General features: G+C 44.8%; 1 protein-coding gene across 2 annotated transcripts; it reads right to left on the reverse strand.

Annotated features, from left to right (window-relative positions):
* Positions 1 to 1,320: 1,320 nt before the first annotated feature.
* Positions 1,321 to 25,526, reverse strand: LOC143960887 (uncharacterized). Of its 2 annotated transcripts, none has more exons than XM_077469874.1 (3): positions 25,440 to 25,526; positions 18,685 to 18,770; positions 1,321 to 4,629 (listed from the first exon to the last, which is right to left on the reverse strand). In XM_077469874.1, the coding sequence occupies exon 3, from the start codon at positions 3,530 to 3,532 to the stop codon at positions 2,468 to 2,470; it is 1,065 nt and encodes a 354-aa protein (XP_077326000.1). In that variant the 5' UTR covers positions 3,533 to 4,629; positions 18,685 to 18,770; positions 25,440 to 25,526; the 3' UTR covers positions 1,321 to 2,467. The 2 variants fall into 2 exon arrangements, with proteins under 2 accessions (XP_077326000.1, XP_077325999.1); XM_077469873.1 differs by having other exon boundaries at positions 18,678 to 18,770.
* Positions 25,527 to 25,922: the final 396 nt, after the last annotated feature.

A 25,922-nucleotide genomic window follows, 5' to 3' on the forward strand; every position in this document is an offset into this window, starting at 1 on the left:
GGCAAACTTATTGACTCGTGTATAAGCCGAGGGTGAGACATGCCTGTCCATCCCTGTGTGTGTGTCCGTCCATCCCTGTGTGTCCGTCCATCCCTGTGTGTCCGTCCATCCCTGTGTGTCCGTCCATCCATCCCTGTGTGTGTGTGTGTCCATCCATCCATCCATCCCTGTGTGTGTGTGTCTCCATCCATCCATCCATCCATCCCTGTGTGTGTGTGTCTCCATCCATCCATCCCTGTGTGTGTGGGTCTCCATCCATCCATCCATCCCTGTGTGTGTGTGTATCCATCCATCCCTGTGTGTGTGTGTGTCTCCGTGTGTGTGTGTGTGTGTGTGTGTGTGTGTGTGTGTGTGTGTCCAGCCTACCTGTGTCCCGAGCCTTTGTCCCGAGCCTCCGTCCCGTGCCTTGCCTCCTTGCCTCCGTCCCGTGCCGTGCCTTGCCGCCGTGCCTTGCCTCCGTCCCGTGTCGTGCCTTGCCTTGCCTTGCCTCCGTCCCGTCCCGTCCCGTCCCGTGCCGTGCCTTGCCTTGCCTTGCCTCCGTCCCGTGCCCTCTTCGTCGGCGCCTCGGCGGCCATTGTAAAATTCAAAAGCCTCCGCCTTCGCCTGTGATAGGCGGAACACTGAATTTCCCAGCAGCCTGTGTTCCGCCTATCACGGACATCGTATCATCCTCGTCCGTAGTACGAGGATGATACGATGTCCGTGATAGGCGGAACACAGGCTGCTGGGAAATTCAGTGTTCCGCCTATCACAGGCGAAGGCGGAGCCGGAGGCGCGGCTTTTGAATTATAGAATGGCCGCTGTCTGTCTGCTCGACACGCTGATCGAGCGGGCAGACAGCGATGACTCGAGTATAAGCCGAGGGGGGCACTTTCAGCCTCAAAAAAGAGGCTGAAAATCTCGGCTTATACTCGAGTATATACGGTACGAAGTTGCTTAAAGTTGCGTGGGACATTCATTTGTCTTATGGCCTGGACTCGTTCTTCAGTGAGGTGTCGGGTACCCTGGGATATACAGTGGCACAAAAAGACAACCTTTTTCTGGCATACCTGTAACTTAGTTCTATTCACTTTGCACCCTTTTTCAGCCAGGAATTGTAACAATGATAGAGTGGCTTTTAAACAAGTATCGTTATCCGGACAACATAACAATAGGTCATCTACATATTGCAACAATACACAAGTGTCAGGTGGTTGCCATTCCCCCAACACTGTCTGTAGGGCTTGCGAGTATAGAGTTGGCGAATGCGCCATAAAAGAAAGCATTAGCCAAGTCTATAACAGTAAATGAGGAGCTGATGGTACTTCTGAAAGTAAAGTAAAGTATGCGGGTTTGGTACTAGTGGCGTTATTGGGGCCAATATTTTGTTTACCGCCCTTAGGTCTTGTACCATTCTATACTTTACTGGGCCATCCCCCAATGTCTTTTTCTTGACTGGATACAATGGGGTATTGGCTGGTGACTGTATTTCTTTTAATGCTCCACTTTTGAGTAGAGCCTCCACTTGTAGTTCTATAGCTGCTTCCTGGGGCGCACTGAGTGGGTACTGTTTCTGCTGGGGGAGAACTGCTCCTGGAATCAGCTGTAGAGTAACCGGGGGTATGGGCAAAAGCCCAACGTCTGCCGGATGTGTTTCCCATAGCCCTTCCGGAAGGCTAGACAGAATTTGATCTATTTCCGGCGAGGGTGTATTGGACGGTTCTGGTTCTTCTTCCAAGCATTGTATTTTATTACAGATTTCTATACCCTCTGGGTCATCTCCTATTGCTAGGGTGACCATACCATCTGGATGATAGGTAATGTTTGCTCCTATTTTCTGAAGAATATCTGCTCCTAATAAATTAGTAGGGGCTCCTCTGGAAATCAAAAAGCGTGACAAAAACATGTGATTCCCTATTTTTACTTTTAAAGGTTTAGTCAGTGGGGCATCGGACAAAAGACCGTCATAACCACTTATGGGTATGGTGTCACGGGAGGTCATGTGTGGAGGGACTACTGAATCAGATAATAAGCTGCGTGATGCTCCCGTGTCAACTAAACAAGGAATATGTTTACCTTCCACCTTCATCAACATGTGGAGCATTTTATTCTCTGATTCAGCTAGGACTGGGGCAAGTCATGCGGTCGGATCGTCCCTATCGTTGGTACGCCTCTGTCTGTTGTCCCTCGTGTCTCTGTCCGTGTTTCCTTCCTGTTCGTCTTTTATTCTTTTCCTACAGTCTCTTTTTATATGTCCCACCTTGTTGCAGTAATAACAGGTAAGAGGTTTACGGGAGGAATTCCCTCCTTCATTGACCCGGGCAACAGTGTTAACTCCCGGTGTCCTTCTGGGTTTAGTTTCTGCTAAATCAGCCTCTATGCCTTGTGCTTTCTGCAACAATGTTCCTCTGTCCCGTATGGCTCTCCATTCGGGAGTACATGCCTTCAGTTTGTCACCTATTTGGGGTACTAGTCCTTCCATAAACTGTCAATTGAAAGCCCTAATGGTGACGGGTAAGGCTAAATCTAGACCTTCGTCAGCCATCATGCTTTCCATGTTGAGGTAAAATTCTGTAACAGTCTGACCTGGGGCCTGTTTTATGGGCGCTGTCGAACCCCTTTCCTGCTGTTTCCTTTGGCAAAATTCTCGTAACTGATTAATAAACAGGGGTCTAGAGTCTATATGACGGGGGTGTACTCCTGGTGGATTTGCCGCTGGATCCCCTTGTGGTCTATGTGGAGAAATTTCATTCATAAATTGATTAAACATCGTCAGTGTCATTTTATGTCTACACAAATCTTCCCCATCTTGCCAAGCTGCTTCATGTGTGTCTAGTAATTGTGTCACGAATCTACAGAATGCGGCAGGTTTTGCTACGGGATCAGGAGCATTTTGTATTAATGCCATAAGAGTGTCAGCCGACCAAGGTGTCCATGTCCTCAGAACGACTTGTTGAGTCACTGTAGGTGGCTGTCCTGCTTGACCCGCATTTGGATTATTTACTTGTATTACCCTAGTCCGACTGTGGACTGGAGCTACGGGCTCTGGTCTTTGAGCTCCGCAATGTACACATTCCTGTGCCCAGTCTGTATTTTGGGTACCGCATACTCGGCATACCCATCCTCTTCCTCTTAAGGAAGGATAAAGTTTTGGTCTTTCGTTACCCGGTGTGGTAGTGGTATAAGGAGGTGGAGTACCTTCCGTTTTTACTCCATCCTCGGGAGCAGAAGGGAGACTCTTGCGTCGGACCTTCATGTCCCATCCACCCTGTTCATGACAATACTTCCATCCCTCCTCTTTAGCCCTGTTGGAAACCTTAATTAAACATTGTATTTGTGATACCCATCTGTTCTGCAGGACCTCTCCCTGTCTGTCTCTCTTTATATTCTCCCAACCTTCTACACTTAGCCCATTTTCTCCATCCATTCCAAATTTCTTGAGAACCCTATTCGTGCCCTGTGCCTTGTCCTTCCCATACAACATTGTAATTATGTCTTTAACAGCATAACATTTCTGAGATTCCTCCTGGGGTTTACCATGTGTCTGGCCCATTTTGACAGTCCTGCCTAGGTGGCGTTTGGATCACTTACTAAGTGTCTCGTTGCCTTCTCCTCCTAGGGTGCCAAAATACTAAAACTTTGTCTGGGGTACTTATTCTGAAACCGAACTACTTTTACACCCCAACCAGATAAATGCGACTACTAATACAACAGAAACAATAATCACAATCATCACCTGTAGGTGGCCAAACACATATGACTAGATCTCCGGGACTTTGTGGAGACCTTATTCCCTTCCCTTTAACATGGAATTTCTCAGCAATCGTTTCTTATTCCTGCTTTATTGAGGCAGTCAGGACTTATACTTTCAACCCGTTTTTAGGCTCATGAATCAAAAAGCGTATATCAAACTTAAGTGTCGGACCCCCCAAGTACTCTTACGAGTTAAGGGCGCATTCCGTTACTCATTGGGATGATATATGTTTCAATTCACACCATACAAACAGGGCTTATCTCAGTCACAACAGACAGATGACAAGGAGACAGACAAGAAACAACGGTAACATAAGTCAAATATTAAATTCAAGACTCGCTTACTACAGAGGTTGGTATTACCTGAAGAACAATACAGACAGATCGGGTGGGCACAAATCTAAGAAGCACAGAGTTTATAAGAAAATAAAGCTTTTCTTACCTGCGCAGGTTTTGTCTGTGGTTCCTGATGTGCCCGACCTCTTCGTTCCGTCCTTATGTTCGTTCGCCTCTTGTAGTTTCTTTAGCGAAGTCCCTGTTCGTGCGCCAGAATGTTAGGTGTGACTACTGCAAGTCACCTATTCATCAAGTTATGTTACCGTTTCCCAATTGTTATTAGAGTTCTTATCTAAGCAATGAGACACGGAAAGAAGTTCTCAGTATGTCTGCTCAGAAGGTCGCACCCAACTCTGAGGTCCTTTATTAACACAGCTCTTTTATACACTAAAAGACAGGCGTTAGAAATGTTGAAACAAAACAACAACTTCCATAAAAGGCAATTTCTAAGTGTCTTCTGCTTTTAGAGTTGATGTGGCAGATGACCCTTACGACATGGTTTCCTCTTATGTGTACGTGACTGCACCCATCCGGACTTAAGGATGATGTGTCTTTAAGATACTAAGAATAAAACAGACGATATAAGCATTTAGTGAAACATACTGTCAACCATCTTGGTTTCTTATACCTTGATCCTCACAACAGTCATGGGGCATGCAGCGCGCCGAGCATCAGTGTCCTGAATATGATAGCACCACCAGTGCCAGCAATGAGTGCCCACCAGTGCCAGCAATCGGTGCCCAATAGTGGCAGCAATCAGTACCCATTAGTGATGCCAGTCAATGCTATCAGTGCCGCCTATCAGTGCTGCCCATCACTGCCACCCATTAATTCCCATCAGTGCTGCCTATCAGTGTTACCTATCAGTGCCACCTATCAGTGTCCATCAGCAGGGCCGCTGATAGAAATCATGGGGCCCCGTACAGCCTACCTGACGGGGCCCCCTTCAGCTCCACCCTGGCCCGCCCCTAGTCCCTCCTCCAGCCCCACCCCTGGCCCCACCCATTGCCCCTCCCCAGACACGTGACACTGACAACAGATGGCACGTGACACTGACAGGTGGCACTGATGACAAATGGCACTGATACGTGGCACTGATGACAGATGGCACTATGTGGCACTGATGACACGTGGCACTGACGACACGTGGCACTGACGACAGGTGGCACTGACGACAGGTGGCACTGGGGGCAGGTGGCACTGGGGGCAGGTAGCACTGGGGTGGATGGCACTGGGGGCAGGTAGCACTGGGGTGGATGGCACTGGGGGCAGGTAGCACTGGGGTGGATGGCACTGGGGCAGGTAGCACTGGGGTGGATGGCACTGGGGTGGATGGCACTGGGGCAGATGGCACTGGGGCGGATGGCACTGGGGCAGATGGCACTGCTGGGGGCGGATGGCACTGCTGGGGGCGGATGGCACTGCTGGGGGGTACAAAATTGCTTACGATTTTTAAAATAAAGGATTGTAATCATTATAAGTATGACAAAAATACACACCTCACCTTGTCCCCAACTTCAAGATAAGATCTCACCTCGATCGCCCGGCCCCTGCTCTCTCTGCTTCTGGTTAGTCATGTGTAGAGAGAGAGAGGATTGGGCATATCACTCCGCAGCATAACCTTTCTATGTTAATGCTGTGCGGTGTGCGATGTGCGGAGCGGGTGCAGAAGCTGTATTCCTCCGCGCCCGAAAAAGAAGAAAGAGTCCCCCCCACTACAGGCAGCCGCATACACATAGCGCAGAACACATACTAAAAAAAAAAACTGCCGAAGGGGGGGGGGGGGTGTGGGGGGCGGGTTGTGCTGGAGGTAGAGGGGATTATGGCTGGATGTTCCATGATCGTGGAGGAACTTTTTTTTTTTTTTATACATACAATTTTTGGCAGTTAGGTTGCCCGGGCCCCCCTGCTGGTCAGGCCCGGTACAGCAGGGCCAGATGTACTGGCCTATCAGCGGCCCTGTCCATCAGTGCTGCCTACCAGTGCCACCTATCAGTGCTCATCAGTGTGGCATATTAGTGCCACCTATCATAAGTGCGGCATATTAGTGCCTCCTCATCAGTGCCACCTCATTAGTGCAAGCAGTTACTTTTTTACAATTACTTGTTTACAATATTTAATGACAGAAACTAAGAAAATGTTATTTTTTTCCAAAAATGTTGGTCTTTTTTTGTAGAAAATAAAAAACCCAGCAGTGATTAATACCACCAAAAGAAAGAAAAAAGAAATTTGCGTGAAGAAAATGATAAAAAATTCACATAGTTACAGTGTAGCATGACCACTGTCATTTAAAGTGTGACAGCGCTGAAAGCTGAAAAATGGCCTGGGCAGGAAGTGAGTGTAAGTGAGGTGGTTAATGGCTGTGTGTTGAGTTATTTTGAGGGTACAGCAAATTTACACTGTTATACAAGCTGTACACTCACTACTTTACATTGTAGCAAAGTGTCATTTCTTCAGTGTTGTCACATGAAAAGATATAATATAATATTTACCAAAATGTGAGGGGTGTACTCACTTTTGTGAGATACTGTATATATATATATATATATATATATATACAGAGAGAGAGAGAGAGAGAGAGAGAGAGAGAGAGAGAGAGAGATATCTGTAAGGAGATAGTGTTTTTATTTTTTTTTCAAAAGTTGTACAATGTAATGCTTATGCATATGATGAAGGGGCGGATCCGGGGGGCAACAGGGCAATTGCCCCCCCAGGAAATAGTGAGCGGGGCAGGGGGCCAGCGGGTGAGCGGGCGGGCAGTCAGGTCAATAGGCAGCCATCAAGTGAAGGAGCAAGCAGGTCAGTAAACGGGCTAGTGGGTGAGCAGAGTTGGTGGGCAGTCTTGCCAGGAAGCGGGCTGCTGGGTGAACGGGAAGGCAGTACAGGTGGATGTGGGAGCAGAGAGATGACATCATCTCTCACTGCCCGTCCTCACATATGTTGAAAAACTGGGGAGAGAAGCCCGTTTCTGTGCTGCCACTGTTGTTGCAGGATAGTGACAAGCTTCATCTGGTGGCAATTAACATGGCAAGTGAAAAACTGCATCTGGTGGCAATTAATGTGGCAAGTGACAAGCTGCATCTGGTGGCAATTAATGTGACAAGCTGCATCTGGTGGCAATTAACGTGGCAAGTGACAAGCTGCATCTGGTGGCAATTAATGTGGCAAGTGATAATCCGCATCTGGTGGCAGGTAACAGTGGCAAGTGACACACTCGGGGCTCCCACTGATTCTGCATCATTGTAAAATTAAAAATGGCCTCACAAAATAAATCAAGAATATAACCTTACAGTGTGCACCCTCATCTCAATTGTATATAAACTAGATGTTTGAGACCTCTGGTCTCCGGGCAGAGGTGTCAAGAAGATGTGAGTGAGGGGACTATTATGGTGCACATGAGTTAAATACATCACATAAGAAGAAAACAAATTTTACATAAAAAAATTATAATAAAATTTATTTCAATAAAAAACATTACAAAATCCAACATATCGAAAATTCATGGGGAAGATGAGGTATTTCGATTAGTTTCGCTTCTCAGCTTCCTCAGGAATTACCTACATCTAAAAATACATCAATTACTCATAAATCTATAAGAAATATATATGTATAAAATGGTGATCATAAATTACAAGCAATTTGGGTGAAAATTAAGGAGACAGTTTTACAATACATAACAATGACAGAGTCTTACCTGGATGCCCTTGCCCCAGGACAAGCTAAAACCAAACAGGGGGAAGCCTCCCCTGGCGACTGGGAGGGGTATTAGGCCCCCGATACCAACCGATATCTATATGAAAACATTTGTATTCAATTCACTGGCTTGAAAGAAAAAGTGTACTCCTCAAGTGATTTAGGGTGATAATCATGTGAATTCAATGCGTGTGACCACCCCTGATCAGGGGTTATAACCTAATTGTGATAGTGGTGATTGCCTAGGAGGATCCAATGTAAATAGTTAATAATCCGAAGGAATAGTGTTAAAATACAAACCAAACAACCGTGAGTGACAAACAGAAATCCAAACAACCAAAATTAGACCCACTGGGGTGACAGTACAAAACCAGTGAAAAGTGGTCAAGGTGGAGTGATAATAAGAAAGGAAGAGAAAAATAGAAGGGACCCAATATATCTATAGATATAGTTACCTATATGATGTTACAAATCAATAAATTTTTTACAAAGGGATCCAGGGACACAAACAAAGCTGGCCAGAGTAGGATGGAAGAAAACCACAGCCACACAGATAGGATCGGTATGTTGCGTAGGCTGACTCCAAATTAGAGCGGCACTTAAAGATAGGGACCATCTGTGTAAATTCATGGTAAGGTAATAGTAAGTAAAAGTTAATAGAAACAGTTAATAAACATAGTATTTATATAATGGTAGGTCCCGATGGTGCAAGGAGTCTGGATCATCCACTCACCGATTGCTATTTTATACCCCTCAACCCCACACTGACCTCTGCGCCGTGTCGCCGGCGCATAACGTCATAGGGGTCAGTGAGTCAAACAGTGCACGCGCATAGACGTACTCCGCGCATGCGCATTTCACACCGCGACACCGAAGCAGTGGCCGGACGGCGCACATGCAGAACCACCGCCCGCACATCTGCGCCTGCAACCCTATGGCTTAAAAGATTCTGTATCATGGGGAGTTGAACTATTTTATTTTATATTACAATGTAATAATGTGCTTCAATCATCCTGACACCATAACAACTGTGGTGCCAGGATTATTGAAGCTCCAACACCAGCCACTGTCCCGACAAATTGCCTGCGAAAAACCTTATTTTCTGGCAGTGCCCCTCCCGAGACTAGACTCTGGATCCGCCCCTGATATAATGTATATTGATATATGTTTTATTTTTTAGATATATGAATTTTGTATTCACAAGCATATTTATCAAACTGAAGAAGCGGCATGTTACCACAAAACGCGTAACTGAACTATTGCACCGGACAGTAATTCTGCCTTTTTCTGTATGGTTTCATATGTGGATCCAATTATATGTTTTTAGGATTTTTTAATTTCTGTACAATGAAAGTTATGTATTTTCATATATAGGGTTTTTCTGTGTGTGTAATTGGACAATCACGTTAATACCAGCAGGCCACCCTTAGAACACCCGCTTTGTTTCTCTTCATATTATGAGGGGCAACCATCTGCCCTCTCTATCATCATTTGGACAAACATTGCCTACCAACTACAAACCCATCAACTATATGTGATCATATCTTTCATTCACCTGGACTGTTCTCTCCTAGTTAATGTCTGACCATCATTGTTCATTTCCACATATAAATGTTGGCAGGGCAGGACTGCCTCCTGTTCACGTACTCATTCAAAACATAGTGGGGTTATTCTTGCAGGCTAGAAGCCAAGGAGCAACCCAGTGTAATATAATAATACCGGACAACTATGAGGATGCATGAGTGAGCTTCAAATTTAAATTTTCTTTATTATGTTATAGTTCATCTTTCTAGCCTGGAAACAATAAGGCAGGTCCTTTCTCATTATTTAAACTGAATAAATTTTCTGCACTGTGTTCGGAGACTTGTAAATGAGTATCATGGACACGTGTAGAACAGGGGAAATCCTGTCTTCAGATGGAAGCAGGGAGGATGTTGATGGATCTTGGAAAACTTCTCCAGACAGCTTTTCCTGCTTTAGTGGAAAATATTCCATATTACGATATCTTTATCCTATTTCCATTACAGATTAAGTGTTATCTGACCTCACATTTCATTCTTCAAACACAATAGTAGTCCTTATCTGCTTCTGCTGATCTAAATACCATAAATGCAACACACAACCTGGAAAACAAGGACTAATAAACAGACATCTCCAGTTTTCTGTATTTTTAGAATGTAAGATACAAGCATTCTGGGCTCTTTGGATGGCGTTCTTTATTAAATATTAAATAAAAGCTCTTGAAAGGTTAAATCAAGTGTTGGCTTTATGTATTTTCCAGAAGATCTCTTGATAAAATATCTCCTTTAAAAATTCCTTTCTATAAAGCAAAATGATGTTCAGCAGGAACCGGCTGAGATTCAAATCATGTATGGGCAGGCTGAATGTACCCAAGTTGATTGATCGATACGTATATATAAATTGGTAAATTTCCCCCTGGGTCTCATCCTCCACAGTTTTCTTTGTCTGATAAAAATAGAATGAGAGAAGAAAGAAGAAGAGAGTAAAAGTATAGGTTAGAGAGATTAGGAAGAGTAAGCGCTGTACACACGGTCGGAATGTCTGACCGTGTATACAAGGCATAAGAGTTAAGGCAAAGAAAGAGGAGGGGGTGGGGTGGGGGATAACCATGAACATGGGCCCACCCGATGTCTAGAGTGTAATAGACCTGTTTGGTGCGGCCATCACACTGCAGAGATATAAATTGGGGTATGCCTTGGAAAACCAGGCTTCAGCATCATTTCCCAGAAGGGTTTTGCCCTCTTTCCGAGAATATTAACAGGTTCCACAGGTTCCAGGTTTTGGAGTACTGTTCTTCCCTATGTCTGGCAGTGAGGATAGGGTCTTCCATTTTGCTTATGTCCTAGACTTTTCTAAGCCATTGGTCAATTGTCGGTGGGTGAGATGACTTTCAAAGGAGGGGAATGCAAGCTTTGGCGGCATCAAGGAGGTGGCGGATCACAGATTTTTTATATACTTTTGCAGTATAAATGCAGTTATTTTATCTTACTACTGTGGCAGCACGCAGGTAAAATCACCTGGTTGTATTCAGGATGGGAAATATGTGTGTCCTAGATTCAGGCTTTATGCAGACTTTTACAATTAGAGGGGAAGAGTTAATGAGCCCAGCTGAAGTAAGTGGGCTCATTAAGACCTCTACAAAAAACCCCAGCATGCATAGGGAGATGCTCCATCCTGGAACCAGTTTTGTGTGTATAGACTGGGGAGTCTGAGATCTGTTCTGTGTGGTGAGTTAACGCCTGTGTGGCAAACCCCTACAATAGAGACAGGGACTGGGGGCAGCACAAGGCTGCACCCAGTTGTTAGACAGGGAGTCTATGTGTGTAGTTAGAGGTCAAGCTGACCAGGATTTATTTTCTTGTTTTATTTTGTTTGGCTGTTATATGTATCACTGCATGTAGCCTAAATAAACCGGACCTTTTGTTTTTTGCACCTACACCGCTGTCTGCTGTGCCTGACTTTGTGTTGTGAACCCATCCAGGGGGTCACACACACCCGCTACCGAGCGAACCCCCTCACAGTTGGTGGAGAATTTTGGCATTTTTTTTTTTTTTTGTTAAGGCCAGCATGGAGGAGATACTGAGACAGCTGGCTCTAGCAAATGCAAACCAGCAGCAAGCAAATGCAAATCAGCAGCAAACAAATGCAGCTTTACAAAAGAGCCTTGCAGCGCAACAACAAGCCCAGCAGCAGGCAAATGCAAATCAGCAGCAGACAAATGCAACTTTGCAGCAGAGTTTGGAAGCTCAGCAACAAGCCCAGCAGCGATCTGAAGCCCGCTTCATAGACCTGTTGCAGAAGCAAGAGCAGAATTTTCAACAGCAAATAGAGACATTGATACAGCAACGTCCGCAGACCAATGAAGCAAGTGGGTACAATAATACCGCATCCTTTGGTGTGAGCCGTTTACTGACAAAAATGACTGGAGAGGATGATCCGGAGGTGTTTTTGACCACATTTGAAAGGACTGCTGAAAGGGAAAAGTGGTCTAAGGAGCAATGGGCTGGACTGGTGGCCCCTCTGTTAACTGGGGAATCGCAGAAAGCTTATTATGACCTAGAGCCTGACCAAGCAAAAGACTATGTGGTGCTAAAAGCAGAAATATTGGCACGGCTGGGTCTCACCCTGGCAGTCCGGGCTCAGCGTGTGAATAACTGGACTTTTCAGGTTGGAAAACCTCCCAGGTCTCAAATGTATGATCTCATTCACCTGAGCAGGAAGTGGCTGCAGCCAGAGATTTTGACCGCACCAAACATTGTGGAACGTGTGGTTATGGATCGTTTCCTGAGAGCTCTTCCTACTGCCATCCAAAAATGGGTAAGCCATGGAGACCCAGAAAATGCAGATAAACTTGTGGATCTGGTTGAGAGGTACTTGGCTACAGAAAACTTGACCACCTCTTCCAGGGACTCACGGACTTTCCCCCCTAAGACCAGATCATCCCCAGTGGCGGGTAAGATGACTCCAAGGGGTGAGGGTGGAGAGAGTGAGAGGGTGGGAGTTCTACCTAAGGTCTGGCGGGAGCAGCCCAGGAAGCCCATGCTGCAAGAGGCAGCGAAAAAAATTATTTGCTACCGCTGCCGGCAAGAGGGACATATTGCAGCCAATTGCCCAGTTGTGGATGAGCCTATGCAAGTGACTTTATAAGGGAGAGACGTCAGTCGCTGTTTGCGACAGTTGCATGCACTGCCATTCGGGGACCTGAGAAACATTTATGTAAAATGTGTATTAATGGTAGACATGTTGATGTGTTGCTAGATTCAGGTAGCCTGGTAACATTGATAAAAGCTGAATTAGTTACTACAGAGGTCTCTGGGAAGAACAGGGTGGCTGTTATTTGTGTGCATGGGGACACCCGAGAGTATCCTGTAACTTCAGTGTTTTTTGAGACCCCCAAAGGTAACCTCTCTCATCAGGTGGGGTTAGTGTCTCAGTTACCACATGATGCTATTGTGGGAAGGGATTTTCCAAAATTCTGGGAACTCTGGGATTGTCCTGAGGCCCCCATTGGTGCCCCTATAAACCAGGAAGATGACCAGAATTCCTCTGGGGGTGGTGAGGACTCTCCTGAATTTCCCTTGTCGGTATTGGCGGGGGAAACTCGAGAAACTGGGGAGGAGCCAACATCCTCAGATGAAAACATGCCGTCTGTGGAGTTTTCGGATCTTGAGGTTCACAGGGAAAATTTTGCCACAGAACAGTTAAAAGACCCCACCCTAATAAAGGCACGGGAAAATGTGGTGAAAATAGATGGCGAGTTAGTTAACCCAGATAAGACTTGCACTTACCCGTACTTCACTATGGAAAGGGACCTGCTATATCGAGTGGCTCAAAGGGCAGAAGAAACCATTGAGCAACTTGTGGTGCCCAAACCTTACAGGAAGTTGGTGTTAGAATTGGCTCATGGACACATTCTGGGAGGTCATCTGGGGACAGAGAAAACCAGAGAGAGGGTATTGCAGAGATTCTATTGGCCTGGGGTCATGAAGGAAATAGAAAATTATTGTTCCTCCTGCCCTATGTGTCAGAAGTCGGCACCTATGCCACATTTCCGTAACCCACTGGTACCTCTTCCTATCATTGAGGTCCCCTTTGAGAGGATCGCAATGGATTTGGTAGGTCCGATAATGAAGTCTGCGAGGGGGCATCAGTACATTTTGGTTATATTGGACTATGCCACCCGTTATCCGGAAGCAATTCCTCTCCGAAATACCTCGGCCAAAACCATAGCCAAAGAGCTATCCCTTGTTTTTAGCCGCGTGGGTATTTGTAAGGAACTGCTTACGGACCAAGGTACACCCTTTATGTCCCGGGTTATGAAAGAATTATGCAAGTTGTACAAAGTGAAGCAATTGCGCACATCTGTGTATCACCCCCAAACAGATGGGTTGGTTGAAAGATTCAACAAAACCCTAAAACAAATGTTAAAGAAGGTGGTGGATAGAGATGGAAAGAATTGGGATTGTCTAATACCCTATCTGATGTTTGCCATTAGGGAGGTACCCCAATCCTCTACGGGTTTCTCACCCTTCGAGTTGCTCTATGGGAGACACCCAAGAGGGCTGCTGGATATCGCCAAGGAAACTTGGGAAAATGAGAGTTCTCCTCACAGGAGTGTGATTGAGCATGTCGCCCTGATGCAAGATAGAATTGCACAGGTAATGCCAATTGTAAAGGAACATTTAACCCAAGCGCAGTTAGCACAGCAGAGAGTGTACAACCGTGGGGCCAAGACCCGTACTTTTTCCCCGGGGGATAGGGTCTTGGTGCTAGTCCCTACGGTTGAAAGCAAATTTCTGGCCAAATGGCAAGGTCCATATGAAGTAATTGAAAAAATTAGTGAGGTGAACTACAGGGTTAGACAGCCAGGAAGGCGAAAGCCGGAGCAGATCTATCACGTCAATCTGCTGAAAGCCTGGAGGGATAGGGAATCCCTAGTCGCAGAGACTTTGTCACAAGTACAGCCTGATTGCTTAGTTCCTGAGGTTGGAATAGCAGACACCTTATCGAAACCACAACAACAGGAGGTTAAAGAGTTTGTACTTCGTAACAAAGAGATTTTCTCTGAGCTTCCGGGACAAACATCTGGGGTAGAGCATGACATTATCACCCTACCAGGAGAAAGGGTAAAACTAAAACCTTATAGAATACCAGAGGCCCGACGGGAGGCAATACGTGGGGAGGTTCAAAGGATGCTGGAATTGGGTGTGATAGAGGAGTCCCAGAGTGACTGGTCCAGTCCTATTGTACTAGTGCCCAAACCTGATGGGAGCTGGCGGTTTTGTAACGATTTTAGACAATTAAATAAAGTTACAAAATTTGACACCTACCCCATGTCACGTATAGATGAGTTGGTTGACCGGCTGGGAACAGCCCGATATATGACAACTCTTGATCTCACCAAAGGGTATTGGCAAATTCCCCTGGCCGAGTCGGCCAAGGAGAAAACTGCGTTTGTAACCCCAGATGGGGCATTCCAATATAAGAGAATGCCGTTTGGGTTACAGAATGCACCGGCAACATTCCAGCGGAAAATGGATAAGATTCTGAGGCCCCATCATAAATATGCTGCAGCTTACCTGGATGATGTGATTATCCATAGCACAGACTGGGTCTCACATTTGCCAAAAGTACAAGCAGTCCTAGACTCTATCCGGGAAGCTGGGTTTACGGCCAATCCAAAGAAGTGTACCATTGGACAGGAGGAGGCCAAATATCTTGGGTACACTATTGGGAGGGGGGTGATAAAACCCCAAGTCAATAAAGTCGAGGCCATACAGAGTTGGCCACGTCCCAACAGCAAGAAACAGGTACGAGCCTTTCTGGGAATCGCTGGCTATTATCGACGATTCATTCCCCATTTTGCTTCTCAGGCTGTGCCCCTCACCAACCTGACAAAAGGGAAGGAGTCGGTTATGGTTAAATGGTCCCCAGAGGCTGAGGAAGCATTTCAGTCCTTAAAAACAGCCTTATGTAGCCAGCCAGTGTTGTACTCACCAGACTTCTCTAAGGACTTTGTTGTACAAACTGATGCATCAGACGTTGGGTTAGGAGCAGTGTTATCCCAGGTCTGGAACGGGGAAGAGCACCCAGTCATTTACCTCAGCAGGAAGTTGAAGTCCCATGAGGTAAATTACTCCACGATTGAGAAGGAATGTTTAGCAGTGAAGTGGGCTCTAGATTCCCTTCGGTACTATCTGCTAGGTAGGCACTTTGACCTGGTGACTGATCACGCTCCTTTAAAGTGGATGGCTCAAAACAAGAAGACCAATAGAAGGGTAAATAGGTGGTTCCTGGCCCTACAGGAATTTAACTTTACAGTTAAGCATCGCCCTGGTGTTAAAATGGGGAATGTGGATGCTTTGTCTCGGATACATGCGTGTCTGGCTGCTTGTGTTACAACCCCAAGGTTGAAACAAGAGGGGGGGGTATGTGGCAGCACGCAGGTAAAATCACCTGGTTGTATTCAGGATGGGAAATATGTGTGTCCTAGATTCAGGCTTTATGCAGACTTTTACAATTAGAGGGGAAGAGTTAATGAGCCCAGCTGAAGTAAGTGGGCTCATTAAGACCTCTACAAAAAACCCCAGCATGCATAGGGAGATGCTCCATCCTGGAACCAGTTTTGTGTGTATAGACTGGGGAGTCTGAGATCTGTTCTGTGTGGTGAGTTAACGCCTGTGTGGCAAACCCCTACAATAGAGACAGGGACTGGGGGCAGCACAAGGCTGCACCCAGTTGTTAGACAGGGAGTCTATGTGTGTAGTTAGAGGTCAAGCTGACCAGGATTTATTTTCTTGTTTTATTTTGTTTGGCTGTTATATGTATCACTGCATGTAGCCTAAATAAACCGGACCTTTTGTTTTTTGCACCTACACCGCTGTCTGCTGTGCCTGACTTTGTGTTGTGAACCCATCCAGGGGGTCACACACACCCGCTACCGAGCGAACCCCCTCACACTACGCAATGGGAGGATCTTTGTTTGTTCTTCCTTGACATGAAAATGGCCACATCAGGAATTCAGAATCTCAAAGGAACCATACCTCCATCTGTTGGCTGGGAGTGTGCATGGTAGTAGGAGAGTCCCTAGTGGAGAGGAGGCTTTGGAGTATCCGCAGATTGGGAATACCTTGTTTGATTACATAAAGACACATTTTTTTTGATTGGAGGTACAAATTTTGAGAGCACATTGGTGACACGTGTTGTTTCACCATATGAACACAGAAGTCACAACTTTCTCTTATGGGACACTAAAGCGGGGTTCCACCGCTGTTTTATTTATTTTTTCTTGGGGGAAACGCCAAGGAGTACGTTTTATAATAGTTAACTTACTTTTTCTTCTTTCTAAGTCTCCTGCTGCCGTTTTTCCGGATTGAAAATACTTTATAAAAATGTCTCCTGATGTTTTCCATCTTGCCTGTGGGCATGTGAAGCCCACAGGCTTTCTCTTCCGGGACACCGTGCTGCTGATGTCCCAGCATGCAGCGCCCGTTCAATCGCCGATCTCGCGCAAGCTCAGATGAAACAAATCGAGCGCAGACAACAACTCAGGGCGCCGCACAGACTCCAGGGTAATTGAAAAAACGATCCCAGGAGACAGTGCGGCCAACAGGAAGCGCAGACCTGCCGCTGAAGCCCCGCCCATATTCGCAGCCGCACCGCCCCTATCCGGAGACTCCAGGACCAGGAAATTGAAAAAGAAAGAAACACAGAAGATGCCAGCACCAAGGTAAGTGGTATATCCTGCAATTAGACCACAATACAATCCTAAAGGCATAGGAGTGGTAATTCGGGTGGAGCTCCGCTTTAAAGAAGAGACTGTAAATGTATTTTATTGGGATTTTACGTGATAGACCAACACAAAGTAGCACATAATTGTGAAGTGGAAGAAAAATGATAGTTGATGGTGATGTTTTCATTTTTTATAAATATAAATATGTGAAAAGTGTGGTATGCATTTGTATTCAGTCCCCTTTACTCTGATACCCCTAACTAAAATCTAGTGGAACCTATTGCCTTCAGAAGTCGCCTAATTAGTAAATAGAGTCCACCTGTGTGTAATTTAATCTCAGTATATATAGGGCTGTTCCGTGAAGCCCTCAGAGGTTTGTTAGAGAACCTTAGTGAACAAACAGCATCATGAAGGCCAAGGAATACACTATATAGGTCAGGGATAAAGTTGTGGAGAAGTTTAAAGCAGGGTTAGGTTATAAAAAAAATATCCCAAGCTTTGAACATCTCACAGAGCACTGGTCAATCTATCATCCGAAAATGGAAAGAATATGGCACAACTGCAAACCTACCAAGACACGGCGTCCACCTCAACTGACAGGCCCGGCAAGGAGAGCATTAATTGAGAGAAGCAGCCAAGAGGCCCATGGTAACTCTTGAGGAGCTGTAGAGATCCACAGCTCAGGTGGGAGAATCTGTCCACAGGACAACTATTAGTCGTGCACTCCACAAATCTGACCTTTATGGAAGATTAGCAAGAAGAAAGCCATTGTTGAAAGAAAGCCATAAGAAGTCCTGATTGCAGCTTGTGTGAAGCCATGTCGGGGACACAGCAAACATGTGGAAGAAGGTGCTCTGGTCAGACCAAAATTTATCTTTTTTTTGGCCTAAAAGCAAAATGGTATGTGTGGTGGAAAACAAACACTGCACATCACCCTGAACACACCATCCCCCCCATGAAACATGGTGGTGGCAGCATCATGTTGTGGAGATGCATTTCTTTAGCAGGAATGGGGAGGATGGTCAGAGTTGATGGTAAGATGGATGGAGCCAAAAACAGGGCAATCTAATGCCATGTACACACAACCAGACTTACCAACAGACTAGGTCCGACAGTCTTCCGGACTGACTTTTCAGCGGAGTTCCGACAAACTTCCAAACGAACGGACTTGGCCACACATGAACAGACTAAGTCTGTTCGAAAGTCTGTTTGTTTTAAACGTGATGACGTAACACAGGACTAAAAAAGGAAGTTCAATGGCCAGTAACCAATAGCTTCCCTTGTGTCATATTTGGTCCGTCGGACCAGTATACAGACGAACGGTTTCCCGATAGCAATTGAGTCCATCGGATAGATCTGAAACATGTTCTATTTCTAGGTCCGTCGGATTTTTATAACAAATACAATCAGATTAGCCCACACACGATCGGATTGTCCGACGGACTAATCCCGTCAGACCTAGTCTGCCGGAAAGTCCGGTTGTGTGTATGTGGCATTAGAAGAAAACCTGTTAGAATCTTAAAAAGACTGGGGCAGAGGTTCACCTCCCAGCAGGACAATGACCCTAAGCATACAGCCAGAGCTACAATGCAATGGTTTAGATCAAAGCATGTGTGTAGCGGCCATAACCCATTGCATGGCGGCCTTGACTTTATGGGCTTACCAGTTACCTTCTCTTGGCCTGCTCTTTCACTTCTAGGGGTTCCCAGGGTTGATACTCAACGATTTGTACACTGACATAGATGAAGTCCTAGTCCTAGAAAGGAAAAAAACACCTTCATCCAGTAATCATTCTTAAATTAATAATCCAGCAGTACAGATAACAGGAGTAGCCATTACTCTATCATAAATGCAGGACATCCCCAGCGGAACTTCACAGCCATCATGCAGGTACACCCGGACACTTTGAATCCTCCCTCAGTTACTGCGCCTCGGACCAGCCGGGTCCGAGACTCAGGAACAGACGGATCCCTACCCCACACCAGACAGGTCTATCAGGGGCCACCGACAGGAACATGTTGTGGGGTGTCGAACATCCTGTGACCGGGACCCCTTACGGGGCTACCCTGGTCCTGGAACCAGAACAGACCACATGGGTCTCACGAACAACTCCGGAACCTCAAACATGTGACCCGCACCCCCTTAAGTACCCCTTCCCAGACTCCTCAGCGGGCCCCGGCACTCCCACTGATTGGCTCCGAGAAGGCTGATACCTAAACATCCAACCAGATATGGTTCTGGCCTGTCATGTGCCCCTCACCATTCACATGACCTGGCAGAACTTCCAAACACAGACTGGCCAGACTGGTGTTAAGGCCTACCTACACAATTAATCCTCAGAACCTTTATTGTTATGAGACCAAAAACTAAATTTACATCTGCTACACATCCCCCCCAGCCATTTAGACAATGTCCCCATCGTCCAGGTAACAACCAGGGTAAAAATGTTCTGAGACCAAAAACGAAATTTACATGCGTATGACATTTTGTCCAAAATGTCATCCGCTACATATGTATGTGTTAGAATGGTACAGTCAAAGTCCAGATCCAAAACCAATTAAGAGTCTGTGGCAAGACTTGAAAATTGCTGTTCACAGATGCTCTACATCCAATCTGACAGAGCTTAACCACCTCAATACAGGGCACTAGGTAAATATATGCTTTTATAAATTATGATATAGCGCTCTTAAAAAAAAATAATAATAAAAAAATGTATGGAAAATATAAAGTTCAATTCGTTATTTAACAACTTCCAATGAGGTATTCTTGATTGTAATAATCGGATTCATATGTAGAAAAAAGGGATGATCCTATTCCAATTCATATGCAAAATAGGGGAAACCGTCACCAACACCCAAAATCACTGACTCTTACCATCAGTCTGCAAATCTAAACGCATGTCAGAATGGATCAAAGAAGATCTTATATCCCGGTTTCCCTTTATCGACACGAATGTAATCTTCTCAGAGAAAATCATCCAATGGGAAAATCTCTTTTTCCTGCTTAGTTAACACTCCACTTCCCAGGAGTTCCTCAAGTTGTTAAGTTTCAGACAAATAATTCTCCCAATAACCATAGAAGATATAAAAAGAGTGGTCTCATTGCACAGATTTAATGATAGGCCAATAACTTTTTATTAAATAAAAAGATGTTCAACTCACATTTATGATGAGGTAAAAAGGCATCAAGTAACATTCAGCAGCAAGCAATAAAAAGGATAAAGACCACTCCCGTGCTCCTTCTAGTGTCACAAGTCTCAAGTACGCCCGACGTTTCGCCACCAACGTGCATCCTCAGGGGCATGACCGTGACAATAGAGAAAGAGCTATATATACTGATAATAAGAACAATCAATCAATTAAAAAATTACCCTTATGCAGGTGTCATTGTGCAGCTGTAATGAGCAGCTCCATTCAAAAGCCCACATTCCCGCCATATTGAGCGTGCGTTCCACCTCCAAAATCAATAGAGTGGTTCAAATAAACAACATCCGGTCCGTCATGTGCTCCAAAACACCGGAAATTCCGGTTCATGGTGCGCACCAGCGGCCGGAAATAACTAGAGCCTTGGAAATAATATCAAAAAATTTTTTTTTATTAAATTGAATTAAAAGAATTGCCCCTTGTATTCGGAATCTGTCTGACAACAGGACGGCTCAACCGGATGAATATCTAAAAGCATCCAGCTGGTATCCGACCTGTGCAGCCATCTGGTGAACCCGGAAGTGACATATGTCTCCCGACATAGTTCTTCCGGTATAGACCTGCGCTCCAGCACCCGGAACCACCGCGCTAGTCGCGTACTTCCGGTTGGTCATAGGACGACAGTCAACAAAAACACGGACCTCCCACCACAGACTGTCATTGTAAAAGCCACAGCGTCATTGATGCACACAAAGGGCCCAAATTAAAAAGGTCACAAAGCACACCGCACCAAGGCGACAAAATTCGGCACAAAATTAAGGGACAAATGGTGCAAATGGAATGCACACACATTCCTAACGACGCAAATCATCATCCCCAATGACTTTAGCAAAGAGTAAAAAAAATACTTATTATCCCTTTGTTCAAAAAAACGCTAAAAGATACTGGCAGTCAAGGTGGGAGAGCAAGGGGAACAGACAACAATTTAAACTACTTTTAGATGTAAATGTAAAACAGCAGAATTTTTTTTTTATAAAACAAAAAATTGGAAAAAAAATTATTCTTTTTGTATATTAATTAAAAAATAATTTTTTCCTTTCCTACAACTATATATATATAAAACAAAGACATCGGGAAAGTCATCCCCCTAACACCATAAAATGTATCATTTATACATCCGTCCACCCAAGGACCATGTGTATCTAAATGGGGAAAGAAACCGTGACTACCACAAAGGAGTCGGGAGTGGTATCCATATACATTAAATAACTATGTTAATAAAATAAAAAAATACCAATAATGAAACAAAAAATAATCAAAAATATTTTTCATTAATTTTCTAATAGAATATTTGCAACTACCTAAATCATAAATGATAACCCCCATTAGTTGTTACTGATAAATGCATTCACATCCCACTCGACATTCATGCCAAATGGGGCATAGCACTGGGCCTGATAAATCCATTTTGTTTCAAGGCGTGAAATTTCACGTACCATATTACTACCCCTCCAGTGCCCTTGGAATCTATCAATGCCCATAAAGACGGTACCTTGAGGGTTCTTATCATGCTTAAGAGCAAAATGCTTTGATAGACTGTGTTTCGGGAACCCCTTCTTAATATTGGCTATATGTTCTTCCAGCCTGATATGTAATTGCCGTTTGGTCCTCCCAATGTACTGTTTCGAAGACGGACATTGTATCAAATAAACTACGTATTTAGAAGAGCAAGTTTTACATTTACATCTAAAAGTAGTTTAAATTGTTGTCTGTTCCCCTTGCTCTCCCACCTTGACTGCCAGTATCTTTTAGCGTTTTTTTGAACAAAGGGATAAAAAAATTTTTTACTCTTTGCTAAAGTCATTGGGGATGATGATTTGCGTCGTTAGGAATGTGTGTGCATTCCATTTGCACCATTTGTCCCTTAATTTTGTGCCGAATTTTGTCGCCTTGGTGTGGTGTGCTTTGTGACCTTTTTAATTTGGGCCCTTTGTGTGCATCAATGACGCTGTGGCTTTTACAATGACAGTCTGTGGTGGGAGGTCCGTGTTGTTGTTGACTGTCGTCCTATGACCAACCGGAAGTACGCGACTAGCGCGGTGGTTCCGGGTGCTGGAGCGCAGGTCTATACCGGAAGTACTATGTCGGGAGACATATGTCACTTCCGGGTTCACCAGACGGCTGCACGGGTCGGATACCAGCTGGATGCTTTTAGATATTCATCCGGTTGAGCCGTCCTGTTGTCAGACGGATTCCGAATACAAGGGGCAATTCTTTTAATTCAATTTAATAAAAAAAAAATTTTTGATATTATTTCCAAGGCTCTAGTTATTTCCGGCCGCTGGTGCGCACCATGAACCGGAAGTTCCGGTGTTTTGGAGCGCATGACGGACCGGATGTTGTTTATTTGAACCACTCTATTGATTTTGGAGGTGGAACGCACGCTCAATATGGCGGGAATGTGGGCTTTTGAATGGAGCTGCTCATTACAGCTGCACAATGACACCTGCATAAGGGTAATTTTTTAATTGATTGATTGTTCTTATTATCAGTATATATAGCTCTTTCTCTATTGTCACGGTCATGCCCCTGAGGACGCACATTGGTGGCGAAACGTCGGGCGTACTTGAGACTTGTGACACTAGAAGGAGCACGGGAGTGGTCTTTATCCTTTTTATTGCTTGCTGCTGAATGTTACTTGATGCCTTTTTACCTCATCATAAATGTGAGTTAAACATCTTTTTATTTAATAAAAAGTTATTGGCCTATCATTAAATCTGCGCAATGAGACCACTCTTTTTATATCTTCTATGGTTATTGGGAGAATTATTTGTCTGAAACTTAACAACTTGAGGAACTCCTGGGAAGTGGAGTGTTAACTAAGCAGGAAAAAGAGATTTTCCCATTGGATGATTTTCTCTGAGAAGATTACATTCGTGTCGATAAAGGGAAACCGGGATATAAGATCTTCTTTGATCCATTCTGACATGCGTTTAGATTTGCAGACTGATGGTAAGAGTCAGTGATTTTGGGTGTTGGTGACGGTTTCCCCTATTTTGCATATGAATTGGAATAGGATCATCCCTTTTTTCTACATATGAATCCGATTATTACAATCAAGAATACCTCATTGGAAGTTGTTAAATAACGAATTGAACTTTATATTTTCCATACATTTTTTTATTATTATTTTTTTTAAGAGCGCTATATCATAATTTATATTTCTGTTTATATTGTTTCCAGCAATATTTGTGTTAGCTGCTACATTTTTTTATAGTTTCTTTATGCTTTTAGCGCAACAAATTTTATTTACAAATATATGCTTTTGCTGTCAGTATCTTTGTTGGGAAATTTCTCCTTCATTTTCTGTTAATTCTGACATCCTTCAAAATAGATGGGAAATTAGAAGTCTTCCCAAAGTGAGCAATAAAACATTACAGAGGTCCCAACTTTTTGGCTGGAATTGGCTGTAGGTATGCTTAAAGAGTAAGTAAACCCTGATGGGTTTACTTCCTCTTTCATTCCCTGCAAAGGTAAAGCATAATGGACTACTATGCATCGCATAGTAGTCCATTATGTGTCACTTACCTGACACAGGAGCCAGCGAAGTCACCGCTGTCCCCTGTAGTCCGGCGCCTCCATCTTCTCGGTGGGTCTCGCTGCTGCGCCACTGTCATTCGGCGAAGCCGCGATGACGTCACTCCCGCGCATGTGCACGGGAGCCGCCACTCGCGGCATATCGCCGTTAACTGCAGCGTGCCGGTGTCTACGGCGCATGCGCCGTAGACAGCGGTGCCTGTCTTTCGGCAAATATCTCCTAAACCGTGCAGGTTTAGGAGATATTTCTTCAACCTACAGGTAAGCCTTGATCTAGGCTTACCTGTAGGTCAAAGTTGGTTGTAAGGGTTTACAACCACTTTAAGATCCATGTCTATGACCCATAATTTATTCTCAATGTTTGTAGAGCGTGTAAATGTTTTGAGATGAATATTATTTAGAGATGGTAAATACGCTAGGTCACCTCTAGATGTCACTGTGACTGAGGCATTGTACAGATTCCCTTTTGTATGCAATGTTCTAGTCTAGTCCACTTTATATGTTTTATCTACACATAAAAAGATAAATGCTGGAGGTCCAGTCTGGCTGAAAACAATTAAACATCAGCAGCTACAAATCCTGCAGCTGCTGACTTTTAAAATTGGGACACTTACCTGTCCAGGGAGCCCACAATGTTGATACCCTGGCTGATCTTCGGATCGACTCCCAGGTGCTGCTGTGGCCATTCCTGGTAAGGGAACCCGGCATTGAAGCCTTCCGGCTTCACTTCTGGTTCTCTACTGCGCATGCACGAAGTGTTCTGCCCTTCCTAATTGGCCTGGCAGTGGGGGAAGGAGGAGGGGGGCCTCCGGAAGTGGGGAAGGGGACCTGTCAAAAACAATTCCCCATTTCCCCCTCCCACCTGAAAGGTGCCAAATGTGGCACGGAGGGGGGGGGGGGGAGAAAGCGTATAAGTGGAAGTTTCACTTTTGGGTGGAATTCCGCTTGAAGGCCTCATGCACGCAGGGCGTTAAAAAAAAAAAAGAGCTGCAAAGCCAGTACCGACGGTAGGACAAAGCGCCAGTTAAAAAGCGTTTTTAGAAGCATAAACATAAAAGCACAGTAAACTGTGTCTCTGTACTATGCTTCAGTTTGTGAATGAACAGGAAGCTGCTCGGCACAGAGCACTTCCCATTCATTCACTGTCCAGTACAGCTGAGGCTGCAGAGAAAGGCATGTGTGTTTGAGCTTGGGGGTGGTAATCCATTTTCCCATCGCTCACGTTCCTGGAAATGCTCTCACGGGTTTGGGTGCTGCAGCAACAACCAGCTGGGAACTGGTTCAGAAGTCACAAGGATCACATGCCTGACGAAGGGGTTCTACATGATTCCGAAACGTTGCACTACTATTGTGATGTGATCATGCATTAAACAATTTGCTTGGACGCTTCCTTGTTGATACATGGTGTGCTGGCAAACATTTTCCTTTTGAGCTTTGGGGTGCACACCCTAATGCAATAGGCTGTGCACACTGATGATATCAAACATCATAGATTTCTTTACATATGATCATTTTTAGCTAAATAGAAGGCCCATTTAAAATGTCATAGTTATATACCTTTATATACCACACATCACATTTCTGGAACATAGTCCACTTCTTCAAGGATGCATATGCTGTTTAGATAACAGAGAATCAGATGATGGATCATAAAATGGGACACATTCAGATAGTACATCAATTACCTTTGTAATCTTGCCAGAAACTTTGTGTCCTTGTCACTTTATGAGAGCTGAACTGAAAGGAAAGACAATCTCTCTTCTAAGCTCCCTTCTGCAAACTACTAATTCCCTTCCCCCCCAGTGTAAAGGAAATGACTAAAGGAAGATTTTTTTTGTCCAAGTCAGGAGAGCAGCTTAAAGTGGTTCTCTGCATGGTTTGAAAATAAAAACCAAAGTCAGCAGCTACAAATACTGTAGCTGCTGACATTTAATAAAAGGAAACCTACCTGTCTAGGGATCCAGCACCGTCCTCACCTGAACCAGTTCTTTCGCCAAACTTCAGTCCCCAACGCCAGAATGTTTACTTTGGGAAGCCGGCAGTGACTGCTTGCAGCTCCACTGTGCATGTGTGAGCTGAGCTGCATTTTGTGAATGGTCCCACAGCTCTCTGAGATCTGTGACATGTCCCAGAAGTTTGCAGGCAAGGAAGGTGGTGGTAGGGAACTT

The sequence above is a fragment of the Lithobates pipiens genome, unplaced genomic scaffold (assembly GCF_037356315.1).
Source record: "Lithobates pipiens isolate NorthernLeopardFrog02 unplaced genomic scaffold, aLitPip1_a1.2 Scaffold_8, whole genome shotgun sequence".
Lineage (NCBI taxonomy): Eukaryota > Metazoa > Chordata > Amphibia > Anura > Ranidae > Lithobates > Lithobates pipiens.